The sequence below is a fragment of the Atractosteus spatula genome, chromosome 9 (genome assembly GCF_055471065.1).
Source record: "Atractosteus spatula isolate fAtrSpa1 chromosome 9, fAtrSpa1.hap1, whole genome shotgun sequence".
Lineage (NCBI taxonomy): Eukaryota > Metazoa > Chordata > Actinopteri > Semionotiformes > Lepisosteidae > Atractosteus > Atractosteus spatula.
Window position 1 is genome coordinate 49,923,980 of NC_142714.1, and position 23,412 is coordinate 49,947,391.

The window sequence follows — 23,412 nt, forward strand, 5'->3', positions numbered from 1 at the left end:
AGCTTTTTAGATTAGATAGATTTTTGTTAGATTTTCTTTGTCAAAATGTATATTTCAAGATATTTTGGACAAAATTCCTCTAGCTGTCGAGAAGGAAATGTACCCAGTCTACAGCAAACCCGTTGCTCAGAATGTTGTGCATGATGCTGTGATGGTGTCATTATAGAATATTTATTCCAAGGGGTTTTGAAGCCCCAGGTCAAAGGTCTGAGTCATTCTACTGATAACAATGTATACAGAGGTGTGATTATTGATATTGAAGTGTCAGGCATCTGGAAGTACTGTGGCATTCATTTGAATGCTTTGTAAAGAATATGTTCCACAAAGTGATCAGCTAATCATTCTCCAGTACGTCTTTGCATTTGCACATAAAGGCCTGGTAAATGACAACTCATGATTTAGGGCGTCTGATCCTTGTGCAGGTATTGATGTATTTGCTGATGGTACATCTTGGTCTAATGCATGATAAAGTGCCTTTTAGAGGCTTTCCAGAATGATAAATGTCACTGCACACTAAGTATTCCTTTAGTTTCTTGTCCCTTCTGTATGAAATTAGCTGTGGAGTTTTAAAAAATTGGTGCTGTAGAATTTTGAAGCTCCTCTGCACAATCTGTGTATTTTTATGTTGGTGTAGTAGTGATTAAAGGGAATTTGCTGTCTGTACGTTTCTTCCTGTTGGTTAAAGCTGTTTACTGTTACAGTAGTCAGAATTATGTCCGTGCAAAACCACAATTTACAAAAGAGGCCACACATATCCTCACCTTTGCTTCGAAAGTCTTCATTATCACTGCAAATATATCTGAGTCTTAAAAGCTGAGAATAAGGAAATGTGGAATTTCCCAGAGAGCCCCTGGGTAGGAGGCGTTTCACTGAAATAAATACAGTTAATGACAATAATGAGTCATAATAAATGAAAATAATGAAATTAATTAAAATAAAGAGTACTGGTAGATTTGTAATGGGATGAGTGTTAATAGTGGAGCTTGAAGCTGTGATTTAATTGGTATGTTTTTGTCTGTTTCTGAAATGTTTTTAAAAAAGGTGTTCCTTATGAGAGACATATACCTTCTATAACACATGTACAGTATGTGCTGTACCTACTATTAATTGTCACCTGAATTTAGAGGTTCGTTATGCAGTAACCTGATTATGACTAAATCATTGTGAATCCAGTTTTGGAGGTGGAACGAATCGACTTGACAATTTTCCCTCATTTCTGCTTTATGAGTGATGAAAGTCTTGCACTAATGGAAACTTTAGGCTGTGGTGGTCGTTTTGCCATGCATGAATACACATGCTTACTGTAGCATGTACAAAATGCTTTTCCTTGTAGGTTTCCGCTGTGTTTTAAATAGGGCAGTGTGGTGGTATCTGGGGAGATGCATGGTTGTTATGTAACCCGCTGGGTCCTGGCACGACGACCAGCGGAACAACGCGAATGCTCCAGGCTGTGAGGGAGGGCTATTTTAAGACCCCGGCTTTAAGAGGTCGTTTACTCTGCTCCACGCAGCTGGAGGGGGCTGGCTGAGGTGGGAGTCTGGTGCAGAACCCCCGGCTGCCAGCCTCTCTTCATCTGCAGGTCGTGGAGAGAGATCAGAGGGCGTGCAGTTGCTGAATTATTCAGAAACGGAATCATACTGACCTGGAGCCACCCATCCAATAAATAGCACATACATACAGTACTAAAAAAACATACAGTATGAGACATACTGAGAAAGGTAATAATAGCATATCAGTACTATACAGTATTACAATATGTATTGTATTATATAGAGGCATTTTTCCAGATTTGGATGTCATAAACCCTGTGTGTCTCTTAGATCATGGGTCTCAAGCTCATTTCCTGGAAGGCCTAGTATCTTCTGCATAGACAATTAGACAACTAACTTTCTTATTTTCTTCTTTAGACAAGATTTTTCCCAATATACCTTGCAGCAGACTACTCACTTCATTAGAAATACAGTTACCAATAGTATTATATGATTATGCGGTTAATTAAATAATTAGACTAACTATGTCACTGAAAGCTTGGGTGGAACAAAAGCCAGAAGACCCTGATTAGCTCCTCCAGGAACTCAGTCTGAGACCCTGGCTTAGGAGCGCGTGCTCTTCTGTGTGAAATAAGTGCGGTAGTCTCTCTGCGCTGATGGCTCATGTCCATTGTTAGCTTTCTCAGAGGTTCCTGCCTCAGGGGGGAGAAGCCCTGAGCTGTCTTCAGTGTGAAGCGACTTTCAGGCTGACAGGACTTGACCCTTCATTTAAAGATCACTGCTCTGTGCTCTACTTGAGCACTTTTTATATTCCTTTATATTCCTTCATTTATATTTATATGGTAGGTATATTGGGGCATCAGGGTGGTGCTGTAGCCATCATTGCTGCCTCGCAGCACCAGGGCCCTGGGTTCAGTTCACAGAATGCCATCTGTGTGGAGTTTGCATGTTCTCCTCGTGTTTTTTGTGGGGTTCCTCCAGTTGCTCTGGTTTCCTCCCACTACACAAAACCATGCTGGAAGGCTTTTGGGAAAATTGGGCCTGGTGTGAGTGTGTGAGACTGGCGTCCCATCCAGGGTGTACCCTCCCTTTGCGCCCGTTGCTGGCTGAGATAGACGCCAGCTCAACCCCGCGACCCTGAATTGGACTGGAAGTTGGATGGTGGGGGTAGTGATTAAATGGAAATGTTGCTTACACACCGATAGCTTTTTGTTTACTCGTCACTTATTAGCGTGGAAGTTACCGAGGTGTTCCGAAAACCACCCCTTCTCATGCTACCCACCACCCCCACCCCTGCAGTTACATAACAGGCCCCTCAGCTGCACTGCTGGCACCGACACCCGTCTCTTTGCTCACCACATCCCCGGTGTCAGAGTGACATCACTCCCCTGCGCGCCGATAGGCAGGAAGTGTGGGCTTGCTCGCGTTCCGTGACCCGACTGCCACCCCAGATTCGGTCTCCCTTCATCCTCTGCTGTCTTTTTTTTTATTTTCGCAGAGAGCCGGGGACACGCTGCGCGCAGGGGAATCGGACAGGTGAGCGCGCCTCTTTTTCGGGGGTCCTCTCTGAGTGAGAACGGGGGGGGATGGAAGCAGTCAGACAGAAGGAGGGGACTCGTCAGCCCGGACGGAGCTCGTGACAGATCTGATCAACCTCTTGAGAGCCCACTGTGAATTGCAGCTGGCTCGAGTTGGTTTGAGGTGCTTCTCTACGGTATTGAACATATTTTTATTAGCTGTAGAAGGAGTGGAATAGAATCGGTTGCAAGTGTGGCTGATGGGGTGTTATTAAAAGCTATACAGCCCAACAAATTCAAATGTGTTGATATGCAGTAAGTGTGTTATTTTACAAAGGTTAGCCAGAATATTATCTCCCCTTTTTTCAGGCAGAAATAAACCCCCCCAGAAATGTTGAATCTTGTCCTTAAAAAGTAAGGCAACGAAAAGGTTTTTCTTTTGATATCATTGAAGGAAAACAGGAGGGTGTTTCTTTGTAATCATCTTTATTCATTTCCGTTTGAGTCAGGCCGAGCTTGTGCATAGTGCTCGTTCGTTTATGACTAACCCGAGGCTTGAGGTCTGTTCATCTGGCTGAGCCCCGTCATTTCTGAAGAGAGACACGAACGGATGTTTTAATCTGAATATGTTGTGAGATGTACAGTCTGGATAAGACACCGATATTACACTGACTGATGTTGTCATTAGTGTTTAAGGCACCAGCAAGAGGACAGTGACATTGATGTGAGAGTGTGCTGTGCTGTGAGGATTCAGGCTTACAGTTGGTGTGTGGACCTTTAAACCTTTGTGCACCTGAATGAATTTTGCTATCCCTTTTTTGTTCTCTGAATGCAGTCTAGAAACACATCTACCAACAGAGTGAAAATGGGACAGATAAACAATATTTGTGTTCTCATAAGAATGTATTTGGAAATTTCTGCTGAAAGTCCATTTTGGCTGAAAAAACTGTGGTAGGTCTTGCAAAGAGTGAAAGCTTTGAAAAACAATCTGTCGGATATCTTTTGTGGGGTTACCTTTGCTAATCCTTGAAATAACCCCTGCTAATTCTCTCCTGCCGGGAACTGAGATCAAATATTGGTGTCTGGAGGTCATACTCCAGAGAAACACAGTAATTCTCTTTTTTCAGCCTGCTTGTTTCCCGTCAGCATGGTGGTGACGTGGTGAGTCACACTGAGCTGCTGACACGCTGAAAGGTGATCACAGCAATCTGTGGCCCCTGGTCTCTCGTCAGCTCTGTGCGCAAGACTTTGCTCTTGTCCGATCAAATGTCTTAAACATAAACCGAAAATCATCTGACCACAGAGACTGGAATAAGACAATTAATGACCAAGAAACTGGATATATACAGCATGTAGTGACAGTCCTTAAAAGTGCAACAAAAAAAGATGTTGGGTTCCAATGTCCATGTGTTGCATTTTCAATGTCTCTCAGTGTATATAGACATCGAGAGTAGGGACAAAGAAGTTGATAAGACAGATGAGGCATCCTAGAAGGTTACAGCTATGAAAATACAATGGGATTTATGGTGAGCAAGGAAAATAAAGGATGTTCTCCTAGACGTAATTAGGTGTTCCTCTGAGCTTTTGAATGTTCTCTTGGGAGTATTGCTTTTAAAAAAAACTTGACAGCCATTTTGACAGCGATGGTGGGTGCTAAGGTCAAGGAGGCTCGTGACTGTCTCTCTCAGCGCAGCATCCTCATCTCCTTGAGACTTCTGTCTGTGGCTGGAAAAGCTGCCTCTTGCTTCCTGTCAGCCTCTGTGGGTTTCGCTGGGCTCCCAAGATAATTAACCACGATAACCACTTTATCGTTTCCAACGTGGGTACTCCTGAATGTCATTTTTGGAGTTTTTTTTCCCTTTTTGTTGCAACTTTGGCCTTGTTCAGTTTCCACCAGAGCAGCACAAACCACACAAAGAGGGCAACGTTTTCCCTTTTCAACAAAAATAGAAAAGCGAATGATGTCATGTTGGCTGGGGAGGAAACAAGCAGTTTTGAAGGGTTTCCTACGTGCCACAAGCCCTTTATTTCTAATTCACAACTTTCCAAAGAGGTCTTTTTTAAATCATTAAAGTATTTCCTTTTTAATTTTTTCGTTTTTTTAATGCTTTTTCTTCTGATGGCATTTCATTTCATTCCAAGGTTGCAATGATCTTAAATAAGAGATCTTATCCTTTTGATTGCACCTTTATACTGTAGCACTTTTCATACCATTGGATTCCATAGCCCTTTGGATATTGAAGAGGGATATAGAACCATGCATGTTGCATGTCTGTCTGTGTGCAGATTCAGAGCTTAAATGAACCCTGTTTCAGTTTTTTCTCCCTACTGTGGCTAATGACTATTCTAACCTCAATACGTTGTCTTAATAAATAATTAGAATGAGAATTGCTTGTATTTGCCTAGTGATTTTCATCCTAAAGGACCCCCCAAGCACTGTATAGTGCATATAGGAAGGGACCCATTTCCTCCAGCACTGCAGCGGAGCCCCCACCTGGGTGACACAGTGGACATTGTGCCCCAGCAGCCCCAGTGCACAGCAGTTCGGGTGGAGGAGTGAGACACTCCTTCGCCAGTTGAGTTAAGGGGGAACTGTGTGCAAGCTCAGAGCAGAATTTAATCACCAGGGGTCACAGCCCTACTCTTAAAAACGCTACGATCAGATCAACCACTAATAAATCAGACCCTCAGTGTGACGCCCCAGTGTCTTCTCACACCATTGTGGGGTCACCGGTTTAGGAATTCCCCTTCAGAGGTAAGAGCGCCACCTACTTGTGCGCCTGTGGCATTTGAGTTTGCCGAGGCTGGCTCAGCTGGATCTCTTCTGGCAAGGAGCAGGCCTGGCCTGGAAGAGCGGGAGTGAATGTTTCCGATATCCCCCGGGAGAGAATTCCAGGGATCGGTGGCGGAACCGAGGAAGCAAGGCAGCAGCCTCCGCCCAGCGCGAGACGGAGGGATCTGAAGCAGCGTGCTTCTCTCTCTTGTTTGCGCTCTGGAGGCGGCGAGAGGCACAGGGGCGAAGGAATCGCTGCCAGAGTGCCAGTCCCACAGAGTTAATGGAGTGATGTGTTAGAGAGATTACCACAGCATCCTCGCAAAACAGGAGAGAAGCCATCTGTCTGCCGTCTAATTGGACACCAAGCCACTCTGCTGCAACAGTCCCTGGAAAGATGAGCGCCGATAAATACATTTGTGTTTGTTTTATTTTACATCGCTCCGGCTCAGGCTGTTCGTGATCAAGGCTTGTTGTGTGCGCCGTGTGCTCTGAGAGGAAGGCTCATTTCAAGAGAGCTTGTTTTTCTGAGCCCTGTTCGTTCTGAGAAGAATTTCACTGATTGTTGGTACCGAACGCGATTTCCGAAGAGAGAGAGAGAGAGAGAGAGGCTTAAAAATCTGGGTGTCACTCCACAACAAAACGCATCCCCTGCTATAAAAACTTTAAAGGTTACAGCTAAAAAAAAAACATACCTAGGTCAGGATAAGGGAAAAGTGTTTTTTTTTTCTGTTGCGTTCAAGCATTGGTTGTGCTAAAACTAGCACATCTGTCCTCCGGCCAAATTCCAGATGTGTCTCCTGGTGGCAGGACCCAGAGGTTACTTTCATCTGTCCAAAAGCACTGTCTCTGGGTTTCGTTCTGCAGGCTGATCAAAACGCGGTGCTCTGCATTTGTCTGTCTGGCAGCCTCTAGCCTTCTCCTCCTCTCTTTTGACCTGTCTCCCTTTTCCATGCTCTCCGCAGGTATGCTAGTTCTGGCGTAGAGCGGCAAGGAGGTACATCCATGAGGAAGGTGAGCTCTCTTCCTGCTCTGGCATTCACAGCGCAGGGACCAGCTGAACTGAGTGTTGAGCTTTTGCTTGTAGACTCCCGGAAATGTCTTGTTTTACTCTGATTTGCTTCAGACCAGCACAAAGCCAAACGTTCACTGAAAACAGACACTTGACAACCACTCACTGTCCAAGGAGCCTTGCAGCTTCATATTTAGTCGACCAGAATTCCTTTTTTAACAGAAATGCAGGAAGGAATGTAACACATATCAACAAAGAAAAGATCATTAGACCATCAGCTATGAAGGGGCGGAGTGGTGGCTCTGTGGCTAAGGATCTGCGCCTGTGGCTGGAAGTTTACTGGTTCAAATCCCGCAGCCGGCAGAGGAATCCTGTTCCGTTGGGCCCCTGAGCAAGGCCCTCAATCCCAACTGCTCCAGGGGCGCTGTACAATGGCTGACCCTGCGCTCTGACCCCAAGCTTCCCTCTCCCTATCTATGTGTCTGTGTCTCATGGAGAGCAAGCTGGGGTATGCGAAAAGACAAATTCCTAATACAAGAAATTGTGCAGAGCTAATAAAGTGATCTTATCTTATTAGATCTTTAAAATATACATAGTAATAAGATATTCAAATGCAGGCGACTTGAAAAGCGATCATTGTTTCGTCTTTTCAAAAGCACTTGCCTGAGAGGACGGGGACAAGCATGCGTTGTCCGGTTTATTCCTTGCCCTGGCCTGCGGTAGCTCTCGGGAGAGAGCCAGGGAGCAAGAGAGCCGTGCAGTTCGGACAAGCACCGAGTAGGTTTGATCACAGATGCCAGGCAAGGTTGGCTTAACATCCCACTCAGCCAAAACCTTATTAAACCCTTTAATTGGCTGTTGAAGCTGGACCCTGGTGATGCTGAAGAGAAATAAGGGGAGGAGGGTCTCTGGGGGGTCTCTGCCTGTATCGTAATGACTCCTCACTCTGCGTTGCTCTCCTGTGCTGGTCTAATGGGCTCTGAGCTCGCAGGGGGAGGAGAAAAAAGGGGTTTTAAGCTGACGAGTGAAAAATTTGAAACCATCATATGCACATAGCTGTAACTGCGCAGGGCAGTCTCAGCGTACTGGAGAATGCATTCAGTCAGCTGCATTCACTGCATCGAGCCCAGGCTGTATCTTGGAAATCAGTTGAACAAAATGAACAGGAGTTTTGTCCAGGGTCTTGTGAAACAAAAACACAGAGATGGAAGGAGGCGCCATCAGGTCGTTTTATATAGGAGTATACCCCCTTCCCCCCCACACCCAGCCCAGTATGGTAACTGTGCAGTGGCCTGTTTTGCTAGAACACTCACAACAAATACAAAAGTAGGGCATGGAAAATACTGCTTGGTGTGGCAGTGCCAGGGATGCTTGGCAGCCGGCAGGCTTCTGGAGTCCAGCAGATATCGTCCATGATCTGCAGGGTGGCAGAGCCCGACTACAAAATCTGTACCTTTGGCTCAAGTGAATAACTCTCGTCTCTCTCTCTCTTTTTCTTCTTCTCCCTTCTGTCTCCAGTCATTTCATTACGCCTCCTTAAGGACTAAAACCAAAAAGAGGACAAAAGGTACGCGAGAGTGGGGGGCTTCTGAGAGACCCCCGTGTGTCTGTGGCAGTGTGAGTGTGTGACCGAGGCTCTGCTGGGTGGGGAGGGTGATGTCTGTCTCGGGTATAACCCAGGGGAGTGGCGGATGGGGGCAGGCTGGCAGAGCGCAGATTGTGGCGGCCCTGCAGGGCCACAGGGGGTGGGGGGTATGTGTCTCAGGTATAACCCAGGGAAGTGGGGGGAAAGCAGACCAGCAGCACATTGATTGTGGGGGCCCTGCAGGGGTGTGTGTGTGTGTCTCAGCATTGAGAGCTGAGAGACCAGGTGGAACCCAGGTCCTGGTGCTGGGAGCTGGGTTCGACAGAGGAGACAGTGGCTGTTCCGGGGTGGCCATTTCTCATAGTTTACGGTCTCTCCCCCACCACAAGCAGGCTCTCTGACCAGCGGGAGCCGCCGGAGGATCTCCTGCAAGGACCTGGGGCATGGAGACTGCGAGGGCTGGCTCTGGAAGAAGAAGGATGCCAAGGGCTACTTCACGCAGAAGTGGAAGAAGTACTGGTTCATCCTGAAGGACTCCTCTCTCTACTGGTACACCAACCAGAACGTGAGTCCGCCCGCCTGACCCTGACTGCTGTTCTCCACTGGGGGCAAACTGGAGACAAGCCTGCCCATCAGCTTTGTTTCCCTGAGGTTCGAAGATAAGGGCGCAGTGGTCCTGACCTTTCCTCAGGGGCCACTCACTTCTCCTCAGTTCAGTTTAGCTCTTAACTACTACTAAATTAATTACTAAATTGCTGGATCTCTAATCATGTTTGCTGGGGATGCTTTATAAAGGCTGGAGCGGGCAGCTGTGTCAGCCATACAAGAGCATGTAAGGATTCAGCCATTCAGCCTTCTTGCTCACACCTGAAGAAACACCTGCTGTTGAGTTTCTTCTGTCTGCTTTTGCTTTCAACAAGTTCAGATCAACTTGTACTTGTTCCTTTGCGTGATTCAAGAAGAGATCTCAGTGCTGGAGGGCTCAGTTCGGAAAGGAGCAGATTCATCCACATGTGATCTGTGGCTACACCGGCTATATCGGTGACACTCTCTCTTCCCAGACCACAGAGACTGAGCTGTGCTTGGTTTTCTGTACTCCATGATCAAGCCCTACTCACAGGGAGGAAATAACAACTGGCACCTGTGGTTTGGAATATCATGAGACCTGGGAAGAAGCTAATGCTTTTGAGAATTATTGTGTGATGAAGGAAGTCTGGCCGCACAACACTGCCCATCAGATACCAATACTTAACGTCTTGCGGCTTTTGGTGCGGTCAAGGTATCTGAAAGCACGTGTGATGCAGAAGAACAGATGAGCTCCCTTTCTGCTTTAGACCCTTTGTAACCCTGTCACTCTTCGTTTCTCTCCCCCTTCCCCAGGACGAGAAGGCTGAAGGGTTCATCAGCCTCCCGGAGTTCAGGATAGACAGAGCAATAGAATGCAGACGGAAATTGTAAGTGTTCCGGGTCCTTTTGTTTATTGATGTAGAATATACAGTACGACGGCACCAGGACATTTGGTTTTGTTTAACGAGACTCTGCCCTGCTTGTATACATGCCTCTGAAAGGGTTATCTAGAGGCTTGCTTCACCTTTCTTGCCTTGGCTGTCTCAGAGGGTTGCAAGCGCAGGGATGTTTCGGGGACGCAAAAGAGAAGATCAGACAGGCTTTTCTTTTTTTTTTTATTTTGCGATGAGTGCTAAATATAGTATTTGCTTATTTTGGTAACAGAGCCGTGTTCTCCCAGAGCGATCTTTCCACCTGAGAGGTCGCATTTGAAGCAGTGTTTCGGGTCAGTTTGCAGACAGATGGGCAGAGTGCACTGTCTCCGTGGCAGGAGCAGGCGGACTCAGCTGTGGCGCCGATTGGCGGCTGTTTAACCAGAAACACAGGAGCAGCTGGCCGTGGGGTTGAGGGCCAGCGCTGACGTCAGAGCCTGAATGGCAGGGGCACTCACATAGCGTGCCTTTCGCTGCTCTGCGTCTGAGGGACTTTGGCACAGGGACGTCTCGAGCAAGAAGGTTAAAACATTATACCTGTTCGGTTTCTAGAGATGAGAAAGACATAGATGTCCTTGCTTCTGCTTATGGTCTGATAGATTCCTGTGGCTGTTATCAGGAGCAGTGAAGTTGTAGAATAAGCAGGGATGGTGTGACAGAGGAAGAACACATTGGCTCAAAACCTTTCGAGTGGGGACACATGTTATGAAAGTGGGGTGATGTCAAAGGAGGACAATGCTTTTTTTTTATTAACATGTCCCTCTTTGATTCTCTCTCTCCCTCTCGTCCTCCTCTGCAGTGCCTTTAAAGCCTGTCATCCCAAAATCAAGAGTTTCTTTTTCGCTACCGACTGCCTGGAGGAGATGAACAGGTGAGGCTGTGCTCTTCCTTCCCTTAATTCCCAGACTGGAGAGTGGAATTGCAGGGAAAACTGCTGCAGATCTGTTCTGTTCCACCACCGACATATAAAGAAAGGAGAGGTCACTCTTGTTAAAAGTCATGACATCTCTGTAGTGTCGTTTACAATGGGGGTGGTCCTATACAAAGTCCTGTCCATTCCCCTGTAGATTTTTAATTCATTTAGCTCCTGGATGATGCCATGTCTATACCTGAAAGGCACAGTGATAGGCGTCTGAAGTGATGTTCAGTGAAATGACTGCGGTGAGAGACAGAAGATTGGGTTTCCTGCTGGGATACTTTCCCATGATTGGCAGATGTTAAAGAGTCATGAGAGGACTTGGCTCCCCGCTGTCTCCAGAAGGAAGGCTGAGTCAGTGCTGACTGCCCACTTAATTTCAACTATCCCATGTAGAACCAGTTTCCTCAACTCAGCAGGTATGGGTGTTGAAAAAACCTGCAGCAGTGGGACAATAGGCACCGAACTCCAGTGTGTTGCAAACCTAAAACACCCATGGCCATTCGGGAACAGTGCCCCCTTCTGGCAGAGCTGCTGTAGTTCAATGGGACACATCCTGATGCCAAGAGCTGTGCTGCCCCAGCACTCCAGTCACAGTAACCTCGCAGGGTGCACTCTCTTCCATCCGCAGGCTGTGGAAAACCTGCTGCACAATTAACGCTCAGCCTGGGAGCACATGTGCACAGTGCTCCCGAGGCCAGGGGAAAAACGACTGACAAGCAAATAATCATTTATTTATATACACCCTGCTTTGCAGAGCACTGTTCAGCTTGGTGAATACCTGAGAGGATCGAAAACACACACTTAAATTACAATTACATCCCTGCATGGTGTTTTTCAGCCCCCTCTGCTTCACAGCTCACAGGTAGAGTACAGCAGGACAGATGAAATTCCTGTTTGCGGCTGTGCTGATGGCTTTTGAAAGTCTGTCCTCTGTCCATTAAGCCAGCAGTTACATTATTGTCTTATGATAAAACAGCTCATTCTGAAATGCAGGGGAGTTTGTATTCTGGTGTGGACACCTGCCTTGTTGTGCACACAAGCATGTGATGGCTCGTTAATATTGCAATAAAGTAAAGCAATCGGACAAACACCGTTTACACAACGCCCCCTATCACCCTCACCTCCCCCACTGTGAACGTCTCGCAATGTCTAAGAAGAGGTCAGGGGCTGCGATTGGGGCCCTGGTCCCCATTACAGATCTCTTCAATCTTTAATAAATACTTTTTAAAAATCTTTAAAAGAAGTGGGATTGTTGCAGGTCCAGGTAAACTCTCATTAGCAGTGCGAGGAGAAGTATTCCACAGCACATGTGAGAAATAATAGGTGCGATTCCCTCGTCGTGCTCTCCCGTTCCCTCGTGATCCCTCACAGCAGTGCCCTCTATTCCAACAAGCTCGTAAGTCTTCCATGTAACCTGTGGCTTAGCCCATCCAAGGGGAACGAACTCTGCTTCCGGAAGATCTTCGAAGATCGTGACACGAAAGATTAATTTCGATCTTAGCGCTCCCGGAAAATAAAACTCGGAGAGTGCTTTGACACTCCATCCCGGTCTTGTCTGCCTGGGAAGCAGGCCGCAGGGCAGGGCTCGCTCGGAGCTCCTGCAGATCTGGGCAGGCCTTCTGGACTTCCTGTGAGCAAAGTCGATACTGCGGCACACTCTCCGAGAGCCCCATGTTTTCCCGTTGGCATTAAGTCCTCTGAGCCTGAGCCGTAAACCCGATAAACCAGCTTCAGCCAAAGGAGATTGCACACTCTCTCCTCCACAGTTCCGATTTTTGCTCCCTGTTCTGCCTGCCCGTGGAGCGTGGAGCTCTCCGTGGTGCTGAAATCAGAAAAGAAGACATTCCCTGCCCACCAGCACATGCTCAGCCACATTTTCGAGTGCTGACAGCTAGAGCAGTTCTGTGTATCCGTGTGGTGAAGTTTAGAAGGATCACAATCTGGTACAAATGATATTGTTTCGTGTCTGTTCATGACAGCAGGCTAATCGACCTTTATGTATTTTTTTTTTTATTTTCCTTCGGCGGTGGCATTGAAACTGAAAGGTGTGAGAGGTACAAGAATGTATCTGGTTCTCAGCAGAGGTGTTTTCTTCATTAAAAAAAAAACATTTTTTAGTGTGACTGCAGATCAAGCCAGGCTTGAAAGTGGTTTGAGCAGAGTAGAGAGAGAAAGAGAGAGACTTCATTATCCCCAAGGGGCAATTTGTTTTGCAGCAGCTGACAATATAAAGAAGACCACACAACAAATAAACATTACATACACGGTATAGATGCACAAGGGGATCCTCTGCCGAGCAGGGTTATGGCTGCAGGTATGAATGAGAACTTAAGTATGTTTGTTTTTAGATTGCGAAGTCTGTATCTGTTCTGATGGGAGAAATTGGAAATCATTACACAAACGTGGGGCAGAGGAGAAAGATCAGCACAAATGACTTCCTGGCATACCTAGACAAGACAACCCTGTTTGTACTTGCTCCTCGGATTCGAGCCCACCCCGAACCAGCAGATCAGGGCAAATGTTCAGGCAGACTCGGTGAAAGACTGCTAAAACATGATCATCAGTGAATTAGCCATCTTAAATGGCTTGAGCTCCCTTAAGAAAAATTGATTGTGTTGCCCTTTTTTGAGCATAGAATCAACGTTTGCCTGAAAATTGAAATTAAAAAAAGGGCAAGAGCATCTTTTTGTTTGTGACAGTAGTGATGAACTGTAAGGTACGGTTAAAAATGGTGGGGGGGGGGGGAGTTCATAATGGAAAGAAATACTACAGAGTGTCTGGACCTTAAATAAAGCATATTTTATTAAGTATGTTGTTTCTCACTGGGGTGAAGGTTTAACAACCTATCCCGCTGGGCAGTCTTCAAAAACCCAAGACAATTCAGTCCTTGAGAATACTTCAGATTTTAACTGTCCTTTTCATGTTAATCAATATGGCTTAAAATAAAAAATGTGCTTCAGTGTAGTAAAGGAGCCGGCTGCTCAGTCTGCCCTGGCTGACAATCAGGCCTCCATCCTGGTGCGTTGTACAGTGAAATCTTCACCTGTCCCTTGCAGCTGGAAACAGCTGGCATTCCTCCCGTTGTGATTCCTTCTCTCCTCTCATTCCTTTCCCTTTACCGGTGGATGATCAGCGCCGTAGCTGTGCACTCTTTTACGAAGGGGAAAAAAAGTTGACGAGCAGACTATCTCGCCGAATGATTTACTCAATCCCTTTCAGTAGCTGCTTCGTCGATGCTTTTTTTTTTCCTACCGTTTTTGTTTCCCATTAATGGGAATTTTACACGCTTGCTTTAGAACCAGAGGACAAAAGCAGAAATTACATGGAAGTGCACCTATGACCAAGAACAGGAGGCATGTCTTTGCACCGAGAGTTGCGGGAGTATGGATCAAGCTACCCAGCCATGTGGTTGAAGTCAATCCCCCAGCTTCTTTGAAGAATTGGCTGTGTACTGTCCACCACATGAGCTAGATAAGCTGGATGGCCTTCCCCTCCCTTTGGCTGATATCTGTTCTCACGAGTGTTTAAGGTGCAGTAAAGCACTACTGTTCCAGGGGTCATCACTTTCTCCCAGAAAAGCAGGTCTCCCCAGATTGCTGCTGGGAGCGTGCCTTCTCTCCACACTCCATCTTTCCCTCTTCAAATGAATATAAAATCAAAAGCAGAGTTCTTTTGATGCCGCTCTGCAAAGATATGATTGCAAAGAACAGTGCAAGAAAAAAACAGAAATGGAAAAAATCATTTAGGTCAGCAGTTACGATTTTGTGCGTGCACATTTCTCTTTTTTACTCTTTCTTTTTGCTCTAATTGAGTCCTTTTCTTGCTTTATAATTTATGGATTTCTCCTCATTACTGCGTTGCTGTACCGAGTTTGGGTTGATGAAGAATTCCCTTTGTTCTGTCATACTGAGAGAGAGACGGAAGGAGAGCGAGGAATAACTGACGAGGAAAGAGGAGAGGATGGGAGAGGGTAAAGAGAGATGTGTTGTGAGAGGAGCTAGTTTAGCAGAAGAAATGTGATTTTCCCCTTGTCTCTGATGTTCTCTGTGATGGAGCAGCCTTACAGAGCACGTTCTAAACCTTTCCCTGTGGCTACATCTCTTTGTTCACAGTGCAGTAGCCAAGAGCAGTGCCTCATAGAAATTTCCTGGCTTCCTCAGCTGGACATACAGGTGCTGGAGGCATGGGCTGTCTTGCTTTCTTTAGAGCCCTATCACGCCAACACTCCGAACAGTCTGTGCAGGTCAACGTGCTGGTGCAGTCATCATAAAGAACATAGAAGTTAATAAAGAGTTGCAGGCTTGAAAGAAATTGACTCCCCCTGCTCTGGTGTGCTCACAGACACATCAGGAGTGGGCGTCCCTTAATATACATCAGAAATTTGGCATCCTGGCCAAATGTTTCCCCCTGGCCTTTACCAGACATGGCCTCCTAATAACCCCCATCTCTGAACTGGCCTCATCACTCTGTTCTCCTCCCCCACTGTGAATGGTGAGAATACTGGCACACTATGGCTGCTGTCACATCATCCAGGTGGGGCTACACACTGGTGGTGGTGGAGAGGATCCCCATTACCTGTAAAGCGCTTTGAGTGGTGTGTCCAGAAAAGCACTACCGAAAGTGTAAGGAATTATTATTGGTTAAATGGGCTCTGACCCTTAGTCACTGTGTGGCCGCTGTCAGGCCACCAGAGGGGTGTCGGTTCCAGTCTCTGCAGCTGGGGGGCGCCAGAGAGCTGTGCCAGCAGGAAGGAGGGGTGGCTGGTACAGCAGAGCGCTCCTGACTGTTCAGCAGTGCAGCACGGCAGACATTCGGAACTTATTCCAGCCGCGGGAGGGGAATGAGTGTTTGTTATCTCTCGGCAGTGAAACGCGGTGGCCTGCTGCTGTCTCTGTGACTGTGAGCAGCGTTGAAAAACTCCACGCTTGTCCTCACTTAATCATACAATTGCGTATGTTTCTGACAGCTTTGGGGCGGTTGTTTCTCATTATTTTACCGTGCGTGTGGGGGGTTGAAGGGGCTTTTGGAAGCTCCTGTCCCCAGCCCGCCTGTGACAGAAACTCCACCTCCCAGGAACCTCAGGGGGTTCTGAATGCGGCTCACCTGTCGAACCCTTTCCTCACAGGTGGATGAACCGGCTGGGCCTGGCGGCGATCGGCTACACCCCCGACGACAAAGTCCCGCGGCCCGATGAAGGTGAGCACTGCGCGAGACGAACCGGGGATTGAAAATCAGACCCCTCCAACCCCCCCCAAAAAACTCAGTTCTGTTATGGATAAAGAGGTTAGAAAATGGATGAGTGGATGTTCCATATATGCTGCGAATTCTGATTAGCCTGAGGTGTTTGAGAAATGTCCTGATGTTTCACCCTGCTGCTGGAGGCCCGACTCCTTTCTCTGTGGCTCACCGCTGTCACTTTTGAACCTTGTGTTCCAGATTACTGGAGTGAGAGCGACCAGGACGACATCGATGGGTCCCTCACCCTCAAACAGGAGGGGCCCTCCTCCCTGTGCGACACCTATCACCGCACGTCCTCTGTGAGTGCCACTCACGACTCACGCACAAGCACACACAGCTGGGGTCTGAATAAGGGTTTGCACCCTGGCATTTCAAGTAACGCAGCAAGTGTATAAAAGACATTGCAGATATTGCATCTTATATTTACATACATGAGGGTGGCATTTTATCTATAGCTGCTTCTGTTTGTATTTATCTGCTCGGCTGGGTATTTCACTGGATCAGTTCAGGTGAAGTGCCTTGCTCAGAGGTACAACAGCAGTGTCTCATCTGCAGCGTCAATACAGAACACAGAATCTCCCCCTTATGGTTCCAGAACTCTGCAGCCCATATGTTTGTGTCTGAGCATAAACACACGGACGCACAGGTGCACAGAGACTCACTGCTTCACAGTATGGCACAGCGTATCAGCTGTTCTGCTGAAAAGTTAAAATTCAGATTTTTATTATTTATTATGTAATGCTTTCAGTTTGATAAAGGCATACAGCATGGGAGCATGATATGTACTTTTTTTCTAGCTTCTGTTCCAATCATCTGATAATCCAAAAAAGCTTGCAGCTTTTAGCTTGAATAAAACATCTCGGTCATTCTATCTGCCTATCCTGTTTTAAACCTACTTGCAATCTGTAGATTTTTTAGCCATCTATACCACTAGATGGAGCTGTATGACCAGTGAGAGTGAGGATTAATCTGGCGTACTGAAGTAAAACACAAATATGGATAGGGAAAAACGTTCCATCTTTCCACAGACAAACTCTTGAACGATGTTTCATGACAAATATTTTACACACATACTGAATCTATTTCCTGTGTTTCTCACACTAGAGGCATATGATCATATCAGATCTTAGATGCAAAGCAAAGTTGTGTCTGGTCAGTCCTGGAAAGAGAGACCGCTAAGGAAAATTAGGTTGCTGCTGTGGACCAGTAGGTGGCGCACTTTTGTCTTGACAAGCATATTGTGATCCCTGGGGATGAAAAGACCGTACACATGCTAAAACTATCATTTAACTGTAAAGGCAATAACTCAGACATCCTGGCTGAATTCCACTCAGGAATTGTTCAGTCTGGCCAGTTAGTAGTTGTGAAGCGTATTGTGATCCTTGTTGATGAAAAGACCGTACACATGATAGAACTATCATTTAAATTATTGTTCTCTGTTCCTGGGTGCCTTTAACAGCAATACTTTCAGGTTTGGCTCTAAAGCAGTGGCTCCCAGCCCCAGCCCTGGCCCTGGTGACACACACACACACACACACACACACACACACACACACACACACACACACACTGGTTTATGTTCCAGCAGAGCCCATGGTGACACAATCAAGCCCTTCATGGACTTGAGAGTTAATCAATAAGACGAGCTTTAACCGTGGTATTGAAATAAGACCCCGGACTTGCAACCAGAAAGAGAACGCAAAATTCAGGTGAAGTGGCTTCTTAGACCTGTCAAGGCCTCGGCTGTCTGACCAAGGTGCGACGGGTCAGAGCTGGGAGCCCCCGCTGCAGGGCTGAGCAGACCTCTCGCTCCCCCTCCGGCCAGGTGAACTCGTCCAGCCCGTTCCCCGAGCCCAAGCACGGCCGCCACTTCTCCAGCGAATCCACGTACTCGCACTCCTCGACGGAGGAGAGCTCGCGGCAGGACGCCCCGGGCAGCCGGTCCTCGCACCGCGAGCGGCGCTCCTGGCAGGACCTGATCGAGACGCCGCTCACCAGCTCGGGCCTGCACTTCCTGCAGACGGTCCCGGCGGAGGCGGAGGGCGGCTACGGCGCGGGCCGGCCGGCCGTGTCCCCCGAGCGCCGGCGCCAGGCCACGCTGCCCGTCCAGCGGCGCCACCGCCACGACCGCGACGGGCCCTTCCCCCTGGCGGACAGCGAGCGCGGGCTGCAGCCCCACCGGCGCGCCCACAAGCAGCGCAGCCAGAGCCTGCCACGCAACCGCGAGGTGCAGGCCAAGGGCAGCCTGCGCCCGGGCGGGCCCTCCGAGGAGAGGTCCGAGGACGACGAGGTGCCCTTCCCCCAGCACAGCTGCGGCGAGAAGCAGGGTGAGCGCCGCCTCCCTCCCGTTGGTCCTGCTGGGCCCGGCCCGGCCCGCTCTTCATGCCGGACTTCATTCAAGAAGGCTGACAGGTGGATCAGCTACACGAAGCCGGTGGGCCACATCTGTCGTTTGCAGATCGTCTTGCGTGCTGGTCATCCAGTCAGTCAGCTGGTCAGTCAGCCAGGCAGGTGGTCAGTCAGCTGGCCAGCCAGTCGGTCAGGCGGTCGGTCAGTTGGCCAGTCAGGCGGTCGGTCAGTTGGCCAGTCAGCCGGTCAGTTGGCCAGCCAGCCAGCCAGCCAGCCAGTCAGTTCAGTCAGCCGGTCAGTCAGCTGGCCAGCCAGTTGGTCAGGCGGTCAGTCAGTTGGCCAGTCAGGCGGTCGGTCAGTTGGCCAGTCAGCCGGTCAGTTGGCCAGTCAGTTCAGTCAGCCGGTCAGTCAGCTGGCCAGGCAGCCGGCCAGTCAGTCAGTTGGCCAGTCATGCTGTCAGCCGGTCAGTCAGTTGAGCAGTCAGGCGGTCAGCTGGTCAGCCGGTCGGGTAATAACTCCGTCAGTGCCGTCAGAGCTGAATCCCCCGCCCGCATGTCCGACTCCTCTCGTTCTGCCCCTGCCAGAGAGCCGGCGCGAGGGGGAGACCGGCGACGAGCTGCAGGAGCTCTACCGCACGCTGGAGCAGGCCAGCCTGTCCGCCTTCGGCGAGCAGCGCCCCTCCACCAGGCAGGAGTTCCGCCGCTCCTTCGTCAAGCGCTGCAACGACCCCGTCATTAATGACAAGCTGCACCGCATCCGCGCCCTGCGCAGCACGCTGAAGGTAGGGCTCTGGCTCGAGCTCGCGCGTGGGGGCCGGGGGGGGGGGGGGACACGGCGGTCACAGCTGGAGATGCTGCAGCTCGACGTGCGGACCCCGAAGAGGGGCTTGTTTCCCATCAGTGGGTCAAATCGCCCGCCCTGTACTCAGACTGGCAGCGAAGGGCTGCGTACGGAAATACCTGAAGTTAAAACTGCTGCAAGCAAGCAGCGTACAGCTGACTTCGGTTTTGATCAGCTACAGTTAAAAACAAAATAGCCACAAGAGCTCCTGTAAAAAGAGAGCTAGGTTATCTGTAAGTCTCAGTGGGGCCGTACCCAAACAACTGTGTTCCTGCAAGTACAGCTGACGCTGCAGGATGCCCCTGCTTGCTGAGGATGTCTCCGTTTGAAAACGACGCATTTGGCAATAAGTACCTCTGGCTCCGAATCTGTAGTTCCTGCAGAAAAATCCAATGCTAGCTAGTATACATTTTTTTATTAGGTATAAGGCTCCTGCACGTGTCTCCTGTCCACTGAAAGAAACTGAAATTCTCCCTTTATGTGCTAACCAGTCTTGAGGTATGTCAGCGCAGGTGACGCGGTAGGATATTGACCGGTTTTATCATGTCCACCTCCTCCCGGCCGCCTGTCTCTGTCCTGTCAGGCGAAGGAGGGCGACCTGGCCATCGTCAGCCAAGTCCTGGACGACCCCCACCTGACCTCCAAGAAGTTCCGGGACTGGAAGCAGCGGCACCACGAACTGTTCATGGACATCTGCGAGTTCAGCTCGGCGCCGCCCCGGGACGGGCACGAGGGGGCGCCAGAGCTGTCGCCGCTGAGCCTGCTGGTGACGCACACGCACTCCTTCATCGAGACGCACGTCTGAGGCACCTCCGGGAGGGGAGAGGGGTCACCGGGTCACCGGGCCTGCTGCCGGCTTCCCATACAACGCCACCAAAACCCCTAACCTACCCCCCCCCGCCTAGCTCCTGCTCCTCGACTCCCCCAGAACACCCCCCGAGAGAGACTGAAAAGACCAACGAACACCCCCCGACCCCCAACACCCCCACACCAGGCTGACCGACCAAGCAACCACTGTAATATTTGTAAATAATGTATTCAGAACAAACAGGAAAAAAAAAAAAGTTATTCTGTAAATAGGTTGGAGATAAATCGCGCCACAGGATGCCTACTGCATGCTTGAAGAGAAAGTATTATCCTCCCTTTTGTCTTCTGAAGAAAGGAACAAAAAAGTACTTTTTATTTCGGTTTTGCTGTTGTGTAGCACTATGTGCAATTTTTTTTCAAATTTCTTCAGTTTCTGTTATTTAATTTTTTTAATTAGTATTTTTTTAGCTGTAGAAAAGAGGGAGCAATGTAGCAGCAATACAGAAGGGAGTCTCTCCTGCCACGTCACTGTACCACTGTACTAAAGCTTGCAGTTCAACAGCTCTCACCAACTAAGACAGATTTTTATATATATATTTATACGATTCCGACTGCTAGGATTCATTGTTTTTAAATACTGTAGACAGAAATGAGAGATGGCCCAGTGTGAAAGGAAGGGGTGCAGGTTTCAAGGGAACAGCAGGGCTCCAAGCATCCCTCGATTTCAGTCGTTAGAGTTACCACCTTTCTGAAGTAAAATAAAACATTTCAAAGTAATGCATGAAACGAGCATCACAGGGGGAGAAAAATATAACTACACGGGGGGGGGAATGTTATTTTTATTTGCCTTTAAGCATCTCTTTAAAACTGTGAACTACCCTTGTGAATGCAATCTTCAGATTCTGGTGGAATCCTTAAAAAAAAAACTTTTTAAAAAATATGGAGGAAAAAACAACAAAAAAAACACATAACACTGTATTGCCTGAATGGTCACTGTTGCTTCTGACTGTGCATTTCGCTAGGGGGCGCCCTCCTGGCCTCAGCCTGATCTCCGGACTCAGGTTTGGGTTCTGTGGAGACAACTTCTCGTTCTTCCGTTTTTAGAGATTTGGGTTTTTTTTGTCCGAGGTCCTCCCCGCTGCGGGACGGGCTCGGCTTCACAGTCACCCCCGGTGCCCAGAGGGGCACGTCGCTGTCCCGCGTTTAAACCCCCTGAGGAAGGTGCCACGGTCCCTGGGATGCGGCGAGGCCCAGAGGCCAGTGTCCGCCACGACGAAGACGCCACAGCAGGCTCGCACGTGAAGTCCCCGCGCCAGTGGGTTCCCCCCCGCAGGGCCACCGTTTCTCTCGCCACGCCACGGCCACAGGACGCCTCTACTGCTCCCCTTTCGGCTCGTGGCACATCGCCGCAAGATGGTGCGAAGCGAAGCACCACCTTCTGCTCGCTCGCTCGCTCGCTCTCTCTATCTCTCTCTCTCTCTCTCTCTCCCCCTTTCTTTTCCCACCTGCTAAGACGCAGCGCCGTACCCAACCCACCCCACCCTCCCTCCCTCTCGCTCGAGGCTCGGCTGTTCCCCACCCTTTCCAAAGCTAAGGCAAGAGGATTCTTCGGATCGGACACAGCAGGGCCTTGCTGGCCAAGCTGGATAGGCCCCCAGGGGACACTGTGCAAAGCTCCATGGGAAATAGGGCCCCATGTTCACAGGCTGGTCTTACTTACCAACATCGCTGCTGTGGAGGGCTGATCTGGGGTGCCTGTCGGAAACACCGCTGGTAGATTTGCTGTTATTTTCACCACGTAGGTTTCAAGCGACTCTCCTTGCTTGTGGGTTTTGTTTTCTGTGTGCTTGACTGCACGGTCCTGCCCCGTGGCCAGTGTGTGCCGAGGGGGTCTCCCCGCTGCTGCTGCTGCTGCTGCTGCCTGTCCCTCGCCGCTGTGGGCAAACTCCCAGCAGAGGCCCAGGCCTGCAGGCCACCGGCCCTACCAGCCTGGAGGAATGAATCCTGCCCCAGGGGGCACGTTCGGAAATAAAAATTAAAAAAAAGGGCTGAACGCCACCTGGATTCGGAGAAATTTCTATTTAGGATTTTTTTTTTTTTTTTAAATCGAAGCGCCGTGGAAGACAAGTAGCCGAGCATTGTGCGGTTCCTTCGGAGTCGGGAGGGGCTGGCTGTGGAGGAGCGGTCTGTCGCGCGATGTTCGCCACGGCTGTGAAAGCACTCAGAAAGCTGAGGGGGGGCAGAAGCCAGTCTCACTTCCTGCTCTGAGCCATGGAAAAATATGGGGACCCCCCCCCACACACACCGACCCCCAGTCTGAACAAGAACTACTTCCCAGTCAACAGTCTCACAAACGTGGGGTCCCCTTGGGTGAATGAGGAAGGAGAACTCGGAGGATCCTTTGAGAATAAGCACATGCGCTTGTATGCAGGGTCCTGCTTATTCGCTGGCCTGGTTTTTTTTTTTCCCCCCCCCGACCTCCGCTGAGGTGTCATTCCTGGGGCAAGGCTACAGCCCTGTGGTGAAACAGGGGTAGTGCTTTAGACAGGTTTATCGCTATTTTAATCAGTTGTTTGAATAAGTGCAAGAGACTTAACCCTATTTCCATCTTGTCCGATTCTTTAATATTTTCTGCAGTGCAAGCGTCAGCAGCCTATGCATTCGAAAGGCAGGGGTTAGGAACCAACCGTGCGAGTACTAGGGTGCATTAGATTAAGTTCTGAGCACGATTTGGGATTCAGACAACAGCTGCAGCTTTAAAATATACATGTACAGTATATCTCGACCTATAATATATGTGTATATATGTGAAAATGTATACCACTGTGATGCCAAGAGAGCAGGAGTGCACTTTGCTGAAGAACGGTTTAACGTGTCATTCATTACGGCCTGAAGAAACAGGGACAGGAGCAGGAAGAGGCTAATGTCTCGGCCCATGGATGGGTTTGGCTACAGCCTCAGCCTCAGGGTCCAAAAAGCTCCGATGTCCTCGGTGCCGCAGTTAACAAAAAAAGGCCCTTCTTGTCTTTTCACAAGCCACGGCTGGGAGGGCAGCCCTCCGGGGGAGACACCATGTGGCCCACCAGCCGTGTGCCTCCGTCTTCTGAGCAGGCATGAGCACGGAACGCCCCGGACCTGCCTTCATCACACGCCTGCACCGGCCCGTGTTTCCGTCACGCGGGCTCAAGGCTCTGCAGGACTCCACCACACGGTCTAGGGGCCCCTAGGCGCAGGCAGCCAATCTTAAAGAACAGCTTAAGGGGGGGGGGGGACAATGAGCATTCCTCTGTGAGCATCCACCACCACCCCCTTCCAGGCCTTGGGCGAGACGTTTCCCAGACCCTGAGGCTGCTCCGCTGTAGAGAAGAAGAAATGGAGGTGTG

General features: G+C 49.2%; 1 protein-coding gene across 1 annotated transcript in view; it reads left to right on the forward strand.

Moving 5' to 3' along the window:
• LOC148828770 (connector enhancer of kinase suppressor of ras 2) overlaps positions 1-20,810 on the forward strand; it is a 75,793-nt gene extending 54,983 nt beyond the window's left edge. The window contains exons 17-27 of the mRNA XM_088926055.1: positions 2,893-3,026; positions 6,746-6,794; positions 8,311-8,359; positions 8,770-8,942; positions 9,758-9,831; positions 10,676-10,747; positions 15,921-15,991; positions 16,232-16,332; positions 17,859-18,360; positions 18,967-19,163; positions 19,806-20,810. Coding sequence (XP_088782181.1) covers positions 2,893-3,026; positions 6,746-6,794; positions 8,311-8,359; positions 8,770-8,942; positions 9,758-9,831; positions 10,676-10,747; positions 15,921-15,991; positions 16,232-16,332; positions 17,859-18,360; positions 18,967-19,163; positions 19,806-20,027 — 1,644 coding nt within the window. The 3' untranslated portion in view covers positions 20,028-20,810. The remainder of the gene's footprint in view (positions 1-2,892; positions 3,027-6,745; positions 6,795-8,310; positions 8,360-8,769; positions 8,943-9,757; positions 9,832-10,675; positions 10,748-15,920; positions 15,992-16,231; positions 16,333-17,858; positions 18,361-18,966; positions 19,164-19,805) is intronic.
• The last annotated feature ends 2,602 nt before the right edge of the window (positions 20,811-23,412 follow it).